General features: G+C 41.4%; 1 protein-coding gene across 1 annotated transcript in view; it reads right to left on the bottom strand.

The window, feature by feature from the left end:
* GAS2 (growth arrest specific 2) overlaps positions 1-12534 on the bottom strand; it is a 101418-nt gene extending 88884 nt beyond the window's left edge. Inside the window, 2 exon segments of the mRNA XM_064512862.1 lie at positions 2255-2416; positions 12301-12534. Coding sequence (XP_064368932.1) covers positions 2255-2396 — 142 coding nt within the window. The 5' untranslated portion in view covers positions 2397-2416; positions 12301-12534.
* Positions 12535-13143: the final 609 nt, after the last annotated feature.

Raw genomic sequence — 13143 nt, 5'->3', positions numbered from 1 at the left:
ACTATTTATCCTACAGCAACACGTTCATGTGTCCCTCCTCCTATGAAAGTTAACCTAAATTATAGAGTAATTAAACCAAATTTGAGTTCTGAGTGAATATTTATATTTATACTAATTCACTTTAATTCAGTTCCACTTATTTTGAATGTAAACTTTAAATTGACTTATTAATTTGAATGTCTACACAGGGATTCAATCACTACAATTTCAGTTCTTTAAATCTTCTGAAAGTCTGCATGGACAAATTCTTAGAAAAGAGCTTGAATGTGAGAAGGTATGGGGGAATGCATTAAACAAGTGAACTGTGTATGCTGCTTAATTAAAAGAAGGCTGTGCCCATTTAGTTCTGCTGCACAGTTCGGTGTCCATATGACAATCAGATTTTTAATTATAGTTGGCATTTCAGAACCTCCTGCTGCTTGCTACTTTCTTGCTAAAAAAGTGACCTCATTCCTAATCTTGTCACTATGAGAACTCTGTTATGAACTACAAACAAGCTTCTATTTGTTTTAGAAAGGCTCACTAGAACTCCATTGTTTAAAACATTTAAACAATATATTAAATCCTTAATGGAACATGCTCCCTCTGATTCAAAAAACAATCTTTTGGATTGCTGTCATGTGCTCAAATGGAATGAAAAAGTCAAAATTCCTAGACTTTGTTCTGGCATTCCCTAGAGGATTTTATATTTGAAATTTTCATTAATTTAAATGGAAGTACCACAGAAAGATGTGATATAATGAGATTCCCACTTTTGCAGTTGTGAGGACTCCCAACTATTCCAACTCTGAAATGGATATTACCTACCTGCTAAAAGTTCTGGTTCTGCGCTCCTGAATGCATTTTACTGGCACTCTACACATCAACTACATCTCTCATAACACAGTGGTGCTTCCCTTCCTCTTAGGAAATGCAAAATCCAACAACATAGAGCATGCAGATGCAAGGCAACAGATATAAACTATTATTATGCAGTATCACTGAGAAGGTTCAGATATAGCTTTTGCCAGAAAGGATACTATATCTCACCAGAACAAAGTTCCACAAAAAAATCCCACCTTTAAAAACGTTCATCCAAGTTCTCCTCCAAAACGACAACAGAAAAAGTCCCACGTAAATATCTATGGGTTGAAATTTTTCACTATTTTTAGTTTGGTAAAACTGATTATCACCTATCATTAAAAGCAAAATCTAGTAGTAACTACTGTTCTGAAAAGCAAAGGGGTTTTTTTGTTTTTATTTTGTTATTCTGGTTTTTTTTTATTTTTAAGGCACTCTTCAGTGAGATTCTGTGCAAACTGGAATGAAAACTATTCAAATAAGTTTCTTATTATCACTTCCCCTAAAATAGTTTCTCCTCTTTGTTTAATGAGAGGAACTACTGAGTTGTTTCAATTACGATGAGGAATTTATTATATAAATCTTGTATTTCTTCGGTAGAATCCTTTTAACTTAACAGAGAGCATACAAAAGCCATTTTCCCTGAATGCTCCCACCAAACAGTAGGTTATTTCCTGGCTCCTAGTTTCTAAATCCTGCCTTCTCATGTAAGTCCTACATCCCAACGGACTGTCCCTCTCTTTTCTATCAGGAACATACTCCCATTTGCTTCTCTTCACATCCACTTGCTTTTTTTTTCTTGGCTTCTGGGTTGCATCTGCTTTCATCAGCAAACCTGTTTCTGCTTCACATACCAAGACATACAGCTGCAAACAGCAAACCTCCAGGTCCCAGCTGCAACCACTTGGTCAGACCCCTCTCTGCACAAGCTTCCACAAGTTTTATCATGCATTGCCTTGCCTGGGGCAGCTACTATCTATCACTGGGCTGCTGAGGCAGCAAAGAACTTTTCAATTGCTCCTTCCTTTCAAGATGGTCAGCATACACATAGCCTCTAGGAGGTCTACCAATAAAGATGAAAGATGCGCCTGATAGCAGAAATTAGCATCCTCCAGTATCAATGCAGAAAACACAAGGAAAAGAATATTTAAAAGCAAATGTGGAGAAAAATAAACATCAAGTTAATAAAGTGCAGTTATACTAATCACAGAAACACTGTGCAGGCATATTACTTATGAGCTTTTCTGACATTGCTGACAGCTGCATGAGGTGGAGCTGGCTAATTGTAACTACTTTAATTTTTAAAAAGGAAAAAAGTCTGAAGAACTGCATTCCCAGTTGACAGTGCATGGAGTTCTTTTACTGCAAAGTGTGACTTGTCAATAACTGCATTCTATCTTATTTTTAATCTTACCCAGTAGGTTTGTGAGCCACAGGGCCAAATCCTCTTTCATCGGCAACAAGTTGGCTTCATGTCTACTGGCAAGCCATTGGCTATATTGATGCATATCAGAGAGGCCAGGCCCACGTGCCTTTGGGCTCAGAGCCGTGCACATTGTTTATCCACTTGTTGTACCTGTTTTATTATTAAAAGGAAAAAAGAAAAAAGAAAGTTAATTATACCAAATACAATTTTGCGGCTTCTCTTTTTAGAATTGTAATAGACAATAACATTGATTGCAAGAAATGAGATGTCAGACAGATGTGGATGTAGCACACGGATGCAACATAGATGACTGAAATCTTGTTTTGTTAATGGATCGCACTGCAAGCGATTAAATCGTATAGATAAATGTCTACTTCATTTGTACTCACCAAGCTACACACATTGCCAACATACAACCAAATAGTCTGCAAGCAATGATTAAAATCAAATCAAAATAAACATTTTACACATAGCTAGCAACTCACTGCAGCACCTTTATCCAATATCCATTCAAAATAATGGATAGCTTCAGAGATTTTTGGATCAGGCCCAAGAAAAACATGTTAATAACTGAGTTATGCTACTGCAGCAAACTTGCTAACAATTAGCAAATACAGTCACCAAAGGGAATCAGCCTATTCTACATCTTTAAAATAGTTAAAATAGTTTAAAATAAAGAAAAAAATACTAAAAACATTTATTGAATAACATTATTCCATAAGAAAATAGCACGAAGGAAAGTGCCAGTTACCACATTTCCCACTTCGATCTTTTTACAAATACTCCTCTGCTTCCACAACAACTTATGGAAACAATAGTTTCAGGTACGAGAATGCGTCATGTATTAAGTATTGGTTAAGTGTTCTGACTTTTGCAAAAGCCAGAGAAGCTGGGCCCACTGGACCTATATCTCTGTCCCTGAAAGACTAATTCTCCCACCTGTGGCACAAGCATGCTAAGAATGAACCTTCTTTTTCTCTCTAAAGGGAGTATCAGAACTGTACCCTAAGGTTTGTAGCAATGAGCTGGAATACTTTCTGGGTAGGCTGAATTCTACCGAGAGCCCAGTCAGGCCAACTAGCAATCACAAAGCCTTATGCAGGTGGCATTAGAGGTATTAAAATAGGGGGGTTGTGTTTTTAAAAGTCATTAAGGAATACTGCTTTGCCAATCCTCCCTAGCTGATTGGCACTAACTGGTTACATGCATCAGCTGACTTCAGCTTATGAAGCAAGGCAAATACTCTATTTCTTTCTGCCCCTTGCATACCTTTCAAGTCAGGTAAGAGGTAATTAAAACAAAAACAAAAGAATCCCCCCAAATTAAAAAGAACAATGTGTTATAGTATGGCACTGTGGTCTGGAATAGCAAGCATACTAAAAACAGTTCCTTTGCCAAAAAAAGGGAAATGTTTATTGAATGTAAAAAGCAATTGCTTTTCCATAAAACTATGCTGTAACCTATATTTCCAAATACATGAAATGCTATCTGGGATATTTTAATATTTACATTAAAATTCTCCAGCATTTTGTAACCATACCCTGGGTAACTAAACTCCTTGTTAGCAAAAACATCTGCTTAGGCTCTTGCTTAACCCTTGTTGATGAATATAGTGTAGCATCTCCCTCATCCCAAATCCTCAAGTTTCAGTTGCCCTTGAGATATTTAGGCTCAGATTTCACTTTGAATACATTTCTCACTGAAATCATACCAATTTTTCAGTTGGAAAGAAAAAAAAAGACAAAAAGAAAAAACTTTATTCTCTTTTATAAGGATACATTTCTGAATTATCATTAGATCTTACATTTTTCTCACAAAAAAAAATTATGCATCAAAATTCCTTTGGAAGCAAAGGAATTTAAGACAGACCAAAACACGTGATGGAAGTATAGCCCTGTTCTGAAAACAGACTTTGCAAAAATGTCAGCTTGGATTTATGGTTTCCTGGTTGATTACATCCAAGTCATACTTGCTCATTTTATTCAAGAAAAAAGAAAAGAAAAGAAAAGAAAAGAATTAGGTTGTTAGAGCTGCAAGTTCAGACTGGAACATCACTCAAAATGGATTCCTTCTGACTCAGATGATACTAATAGTCAAGGAGTTATAACAACAGTATACTTAAAATTGCTATAAATTACCCCAAACCATGTAATTTTGTTCTTCAAATCATTGATACATTTTAGACAAATGGAAACAGAGGCAAGATGGATAATTGACTCATCACCTTGTCTTCAAAGAGTATATGGAAAAATCAGGTATAAATACCTCTGCAATATAGCTTTTTTCCAAAAAAGAGCCTTAAAATAATTTTTGACTGATTTCTGGAGTCTAACAGCTCAGTTGATAGTGTGAGAGCCACAGTTGGAACTCATTTACTCTCCTGTATCACTTCTGAAGTGTTCTTGGTAAAAAGTAGTCAAAAAAAATCATCTCATTCCTAAACGTTCACTTGTTTCACAATAGACAAGTAAAGCAAAGTAAAAACACAGCATCTTTTCACACTGATTTTTCAATATATTAACAACTACACAACTAAATCTTTAGGAAACAAAACCCTCGAGTTCATTTCTTTTGATATTCCTATAGTTCATTTCTTTTGATACACACACTGGAAAAATATATCTGAAAAAGAAGCACCTTTGTTCTGAAAGAAATCATTAGACATTTCACTGCTTCTTTGGAGCAAATTTTTTCAAGGTCCATACCTGCTTTGAGCAAGGGGTCACACTAGGTGAGCCTCAGAGGTCCCTTCCAACCTAAATTATTCTGTAATTCTATACTACAAGGATGCACACTGTCACATCCTAAATGGGACCCTAAACAAGCTCTGTCCTCCAAGGACCACATCACATGACACACGCACCGAGTTGAGTTGTGTTACCAGGAAAACTATGTCCTTTCCCTCTCCTCACCTGTCTCTTGACATCCAAGACCACATATATGACGAAGTGCTCTATGAAACATGGGAGCTAATTAATAGCAAACAACAACAGGGCTGATAGACAGACAGATATGATATAGTGTGCTGCTACTGGGAACTAGCAATGGGGGTGGAGTGGTCTCAAAGGTGCATTCTTCACTACTAGAGAACAGAGGGAGAAGGCTTCTAGAGCAGCTAAATGAGGCCCTTTCGGGTTGCCCCACCACACTCTGAAACGAGCACTGCAGTCTGTTCACACTTCAGGTTGATCTCTGTGGAAACACAGAGCAGAGAATTCAGGTATTGGTGACATTACTTCGATTCAGCCCTAAAGTACAGGGCTGGCTTTAAACTTACTTCATACTGACATACCACTTGTTTTTTAAACTAAGTTTTGAAACTAAGCCTGGTGGCTGTGGAAAGTCTCAGGGAACTTTTCAGCCTTGCAGTTGCAAGAAGAAAGATGGGAAAATAAAGACCTCTGATTTTTGAGGATGTGTGGATACTTGAGTCTGGTAGTAACCTTAGTAGTAAGAAGAGAGAAGAGTCAGAGATAAGGAGGATATTCTGAGTTTAAGGTAGTTTTAACAGGACATAGACTATCAGACTGGGAAAGGTAGGAAAGATCAGGAAAGGCAGAGAGAAATCTGAGGTAACAGAACTGCTAGAAGCTGAGAAGGATTCATCTCTATACTGGGACTAGGTCTGCTTGAAATGGTAGCCCTCAATTAACCCATACTGTTTCAGTAATTATTCTTAAATTGTGGAGCATGCGTGCAAAATGAAGATTGCAGAAGTTAATAGTGATGAAGAGCTTCCACTCAGAAGAATGCTGAAGAATCACAGATGAATAACAAGATCCAACCTTAATTTCACTTCTGAAAGAAAGAAAATTTCTTCTTTTTCCTCTCCCACTTCTCTGAAAACCTGCCCTACACTTTAGCAAAACAGTTTGTTAGACCCAAAGCAACAACATTCCTCACTTGGATTAAAAAAAAAAAAAAAAACAATCCACAACACACCAGCCTTCAAGGAACAGAGCACCATTTGTCCCACTAGCTCCCTTCACCAATTCTACAAAGGATATGGTGGGCCAGCTATAAAATTGTACCAAAGCTCTCAAACTCCTTATTACTCTTTGTACAAACACTAACTGATAGTAAACTTCTAAGCTTAACTTAAGCCTCCACAATACTTGAGTGATGTAGTAGCTAAGCTTCATTAAAATGTTCATCTACTTTATCAGTCAAGTTCTACTAGCCCATACATTAACCATTAAAACATCATCAAATACCAGCTGGGATCTTCAAAAAAGCTTAACAGAGGAAGTAAAGCAAAGGTGCCTGCAGTTGGATCACTGTCTGCTCTGAGGCCCCTTTGAGGATCCCATCTGTAATCAAGGCCACATTCTTGATTCCTCACTTAGACACCATCGTCTCACCGTTTTAAAATATCTTAACATATTTGTGAGCTAGAGAAAAGTTTATTGACAATTCAGCTACAAGGAACTTGATTAAAGAAACCAACTAACTTGCCGCAGAGGTAGACAGTAGTGCCCCAGGACTCTACATGGGTGAGGCGAGCCTCTTTGGCAGAAATAAAGTATGAACAAAGTAGCCTAAAAATACTGTTTTTCCTAATCTCACTGTTTTCTAACAGTAACATCAAATCATTATATACACATCTCTTCAAACCTAGCCAACACAAACATGTCAAATCTCATGTTATGGAATGTCACACTTCTCTATAAACTATTGAGGCTGACATCAGATATGCATACATGTTTTTAAAACTTACCTCTAAATACTTTTCTCCTCAAGAAGCAATTTCTTTCCCCTACTATTCTGAAGGCAGACTAGGAAAGATCTTTAACTACTTTACATTCTGTTTTGTTACAGGTCATATTTATGCAGCGCAGTCTCTTATTCCACCTCTCTCAATGACAGGAAGACATCTCAAATTCTTAGACTTATTGTCTAGCCGAAGAATTCAATGTGGGATAGTTTACAGTACATCCAGTGACATGTAACAGATTCAACAAACTAAAAGGTTATATTTCTCCCTGCTTGCTTCCACCAAACAGTGAGGTTTTTATCTGGCTTTACAGTAGTACATTTAGTTTTCTGTGTATTGCAGTTCACTGCTTGTATTTTGCCAGCAGCGTAACTTACACCACCTGCTGATGGTTGTCAGTGATCATCAGGTAAAAGTAATGAGAATCAAACAAGTAATTTTCTGTAATTCCACTGGCTTTTATTGGGGTTGCCTAATAGGACAAAAGGATTCAAGAACGATACACTCTGTATGGAAAATACACAAGAGGCAAAGATTATCTAGTCCAGAAAGTAAGACTGGCCATGCAATTAGGCACTCACTTGCAGCTGTAGACCCCTAGATTCAATTCCATTTCCTATTCCAACCTCCTTCTTCAGCCATGAAATGCTGATAATAGTATTCTTCAACCCAAACGGAGTATTATGAGGATGAAAAAACTGAATTTACTATATATAGTTAAATGTATATATGTATGCAAATACTTTTATATATGCATATACATATATACAGAAAGTTCACATGCTCTAGCCTGTGAATTAATCAAGCAAAATAAAAACTTCTCCAAGTTAACCATCCAGTTCCAGTATATATACATAATAGCTTATACTAAGCAGCTGCTGGCTGTATAGTACTATGTAACATGAGCTTCATTACTGCTTTAGCCCTGTTCATAATCACATGTGCATTTAGGTCTCAATAAACAAAAGAAGAATTGAACTTTTAACTTGTTCCTAGATACAATTGTTCCAGGTGAGGGATGAAGAAGCCTTGCTGAGTCGTTTCCTCTTTTTGACTTGTCTGAAGAATTAGCACAGGAATTAAATATCCAGAGAAAGAAACATTTTTCTTTGTATTAGAAAAAAATAAAAAGATGTTAAAAATGTGTGTTTGGGGGGGGAGTAAATACAGGACCCTGTTTAGTGCTATCCGTCAAACCATCCCTGACACAAAGGATGACGATGATGTCCCTTTGTATCATACCACCTTGATATAAGTTGCACCATGAACATGCTTGTGCCCTGGCAACTGAGATCTGTTTTGGCCTGCTCAGGTATCACTGCTTAGCAGGCAAGCTAATAGACTAGATCCAACCAATTGGCAGCCAAACCAGAGTTATCTAGGACTGAAGATTTTCATGTATGGCAATTCAGCAGCCTTCTTGCTCTACAAAGCTGGTACAGAAAATGGCAAAACTGTGCCTTGGACTTGGATTCAGAGACTATTTCCTAAAATCTTCATAGAACTAAAATATTCAGGCTTTATGCTTCTGAATTGAGGTCTCCTCTAATATGATATGAGGAGGCATGCAAGCCATCAGCTTGCAGAAGAAACAAAACCGGAATAAGCGGTCCACATCATGCACAGAACTATGCAATAGTAGCTAGCAGACAGCAACTTAGACAAGAGCAGCAATAGTTTTCTCTAAAGGAACTGGAACACTGGACTGCACATTGGCTTTGACGGAGGGGTATCAGCTATAACTGCAGACAATCTCCTGCTGTCTTAAGGAGAAGGTAATGCTATTGGAAAGCAGCCATTCTGGAAAGAGAGGAGACAGAGGATCAAAAGCCAGAACAGAGCTCATGAGTATCTGGCAAGGGTCTCTGCTGGATCTCCCTGCTAGTTCTAATCATCTCATGCAGATGGAAAAGAACAAACTTTCTGAAACTTTACTAGAGTCTGACTGGACTGTGTGAAGCATTCACTTACTATAATTGTAAGCTGGGTGTAAGAGAATTTTTTTTTTTTTAAGAGTCAGTGTTCATAGATTGAGTTGCTTCAAAGTGCACATTTGTACAAGCAGAAATGAGGCTGCCCACAAAGGGGGACTCATACTTGCAACCACCACTTTCACATAAGTAAGTGCCAGTTGCCCCATGGCATGTCCAAGCATAAGTATGTTCATATTTGAAAACTGATTTCAGTTTTCCTACCTCAGTGTTGACATACTTTTCAGATTTGGAGAGTGCAAGATAAGTCCATAGACTAAAGGCTGCTCTTCAATTACCTTTTGTTTCTCCATTCCCTCCATATATACACACACGCTCAGACATGCAAAGGGGGGCGGGGGGGGAAAGATAAATGAATGTCTTCCTTTGAGAGCCACAGAGGTAACTAACAACTTCTGTAATTGATATTTTTAATGTCAGGAAACGGTTCCCAATGGTGAGACCTGCTAGACAGTGGAATAATTTCCCCAAGTGAAATGGTAAAAGCTCCCCTACTTGAAATACGTAAAATGGACTAAAAGAATCAGTTGAAAAAAATGGAGACCTGTTACTCATTGGTAGATGTGACGCAGTCGGTCTTTACCACCTGCAATTTCCAATTTACTACAGAACAGTAATCACTCTCATTTTACCCTTTTACTTCCGTAACAACAAACATCATCACTTTTGAAGTTATGATTCGGCTACCACACCATGTAGCTCCTCTTCACGGGCTGTTACAGAACTTCCCCTTCCACAAGGAAGGACAGGTCGTTCTTGCCTACATCATCTCAAACACATGTCTCTGCAATCTTAGTTTTCTCGCTCTCATAAACAGGAAAATAAAATGTAAGCTCACCGATGCAGCAAGCATATCTTTGTGAGGAAATTCAATTTTTCTAGTTATTTTATTATGCTTATAAACTATACCACGACAACCCATTTAGCCCAAGGTTTCTGGAGCTTTCCCAGCTCGCCTTGGAGCACACTGCACATGTCAGGAGGAGGGAGAGGGGCACGGGGGGGGGGGGGGGGGGAACCACCATCTGAAACCCATTAATCAATTAGAATTTTTAAGAGCTTACATCAAAATGTGATCTACACTGATAAAGTAAACTTTAATCACAAGAAGCCTTTGTCCTGTACAGTATGAATGTACTTGCTACAAATACGTGCAGTACTTGGAGCAGAGTGTGCAGAACCTGGCAAAACCGGCACACGGATACTTTAGACCTGCAAGGCCCCTGGTCCGAGGCCAGGCTAAAATGAAGTTAACCACACACAAAAATCTGAGCTAATCACTGAGAGCCTAGGCATTTTCAGGACTATGCCTAGTAGAAGTAATTTTCTTTTCTTGATCATGTCTTCTCTACCAAAAGAAAGGCAAGAAGCCCTTCTCACACAGACCAAAACTTTAGGAATGCTCAATATCTATTTTCTTGTAAAATTATAACTTCTGGAAGCTGAGCCTGGTTCCTAATACAGTCCAAAACTTTTAAGTTGACTTCTCTTTGCCTGGCTCTTACTGCATGCTTTTGTGCTTGCCTGAGCAAAGTGGCCATTAAAAGAAAATGAGTAAAAAAAAAAAAAAAGAAAGAAAGAAAGAATCTTAATCTCCACCAAATAGGAAAGTACACACACACACTTATAACCAGCATCACATCTTAAGAGGTATATATGTGTGTCTTATTGCAAGTTCATTACGTAAACAGTATTACAGTCTAACTCACAATCATCAGCTTTGCATTTATTTGTTATGAAGTTGCATTTCCAAATCCTGTCCTTCCGAAACCAAGATTAACTGAGAGATTTAAAGTGCAGCAGGGCAGGTACTTCTAACAGTAAGTCTGCCACTTGAAATACGAGTGTGGGTGAAGGAAAAAAAAAAAAGAAAAAATATCAGAATGACTAAATGAGTTAGTAGCCTAAAGTAAGAAAGGACTAGAAGTGTGGGGGTAGCACTGAGCCTTCCTCACCTCACCTCCTTCATCAGGGTTTGGTTTCGTTGTGGTTCCAGTTAGGGTACCACAGCATAATGCTGATCAGATGGCCTTTTGGGCCAGATGAGATGGATTTGGGAATGTCAGCTAATTTCCTATTAAATCACAGTCCACATCACAAAACCATCATTCTTGGCACAGTGTCTACTCTGCAGAGAAGAAACCATTCAAGATTTAACGTGAATGGAAACCGAGGAGTACTTTTTTTCTTCTTAATTTCAAAGCAACGTCAGAAGTATGCCAGAACTGCACCGGGGAGCCTGCAACACATCCCTCCCTGTGCCCCGCGCGCCCTTCACCTGTAGGAGCCCCCAAAGCCAGGGGACTCAGTCCACACGACCGCAGAGAGCGGCCCTTGAAAAGGCAGGCAGCGCCCCTCGTTCTTTACGGATAGGGCAGTGGTGAAGAACCGGAGCCCTCTTACAAGTCAAACCTTGCCCTCGTTGAGAGCCCGCCGGGGTCACCAAGCACCTGAAGTTGCCGCACGCCCGGCCTCCTCCTCCCCCCCGCCTCGCCTCGCCTCGCCTCGCCTCGCCCCGCACCGCACCGCACCGCGGGCTGCTCAGGGGCGCAGGGCGGGCGGCGAGGCCGCCTGCAGACCCGCGGGAGCCTGCGCGGCTGCCCAGCGCGGCGCGCTCACCCGCGGCGCGGACCGGGGCTGCGGTTGTCCTCCGCGGGGCCCCGCGCAGCGATGCTCAGCTAACGGCTTTGCCATGAGGGCTCGAAACGCTGCCCCAGGGCTGCCCCCGGGGGCAGGAGCAAGCAGAGCCGCAGCAGCCGCCGAGCCGCCAGCCCCCCGCGGGATGCGCCGGGCTCTGCCCCGCGGCTGGCCGCGGCGAGGTCTCCTCCAGCACCTCCGTCTCCGTCCCTCTGCTGCACCCACCCACGAGCTCATCCCGCCTCCCGGGGGCTTTCGAGCTCCGGAGAGCCAGAGCAGAGGGGGGAAAACAAACAAACAAAGAAAAGAGAAAGAGAAAACCCGCGCCGCCCCCGCCCCGCTGCCCGCGGCCGAGCGCAGCCTCCCGGGCCGGCCCGGGCGGCACCCGGCGCTGCCCCGCGGCGAGGCGCCTCGCCGCAAACAAAAGCACCTACTCGCGCCCGAAGGGCTGCGGGGGCTGGGGGGGAGCCACTTCGCTGCCGGGAGCCCCGAGCTCTTTAAACTCCAAAGCAGCCGGGGAAACATACGCAGCGCCCCCAGTCTACCGGAGCCCGGGCTGCGCCGCGGGGCCGCGAGCAAGCCGCCGGCCGGGCAGCCAGGGCTGCGGCTCCCGGCAGGGCTGCGGCTGCGGCTGCGGCTGCGTCCCCGGCCCCGGCCCCGCCGCCCGCCGGCCCGCCCGGAGCCGCACTCACTGGCCGCCCGCTGCGCCGCTGAGCCTTCCGCCTCCGGCAGCCCCCGCCGTGCCCCCAACCTGCGCAGACCGGCAGCAGCCGCGCGGCCGCTCCTCATACTTCTGTCCGCTCCGCTTGGTGCTCTCTTTGGGAAACCTTCTCTCTCTTTCCCCCCCCTCCTTTCCCCTCTCTCTCTCTTTCCCAGAAACCGATTTCCTATATTTCAGCAGTCCACATACACTGAACGGAAGTTAAATGCTTACTTTTTTTCAGAGGGACGGCAAATGCAGTTGACACTGATTTACCCTTGAAATGCTGAGATATTGTATTACAGTCCTTGGCAGCAAGTTGGTGCTTGGGTCCATTTCGCTTTTATTATCATTACTCCCTTTCCAGGACTCTTGATGGCGTGTGTGCGGGGGGGTGTGAGGGGGAGCAGAAGGGAAAATTCCATATCTAACTCAAAACTTTTTCTCTAATTTCAATAGGACTCCGTTCTTTAGCACTTGGTAGCACCTCTTTTGATTGTCACATTTTGATTTTTCTGGCTGAAGCAACATAATTTCAGCTTTGTATCTTGGGGAATATTCTTTTGGAGGAACAGCTTTAATTGCATATTTCTCTAAATTATTTTCATGCCACCTTGTAGTGCATTTTAAACAAAAAGTATATACTGCTCATAAATTAATCATTCTCACATTACATTTTTAAAAAGATGTATGAGGGATAGGTAGAGGCTTTTCTTGGTTTGGTATGTTTGTGCTTTATTAACTAAGCTGCATCCCAGCTAACTCCTAGCACATCTTTATTTCAGTTATTTCATTCTCACTTTATTTCATTTTTGTGACATTCCAACATTTTATT

This window comes from Dromaius novaehollandiae, chromosome 5, assembly GCF_036370855.1.
Source record: "Dromaius novaehollandiae isolate bDroNov1 chromosome 5, bDroNov1.hap1, whole genome shotgun sequence".
Lineage (NCBI taxonomy): Eukaryota > Metazoa > Chordata > Aves > Casuariiformes > Dromaiidae > Dromaius > Dromaius novaehollandiae.
The sequence above is the reverse complement of the archived record's forward strand: the minus strand, read 5'-3'. Positions and strand labels throughout refer to the sequence as shown.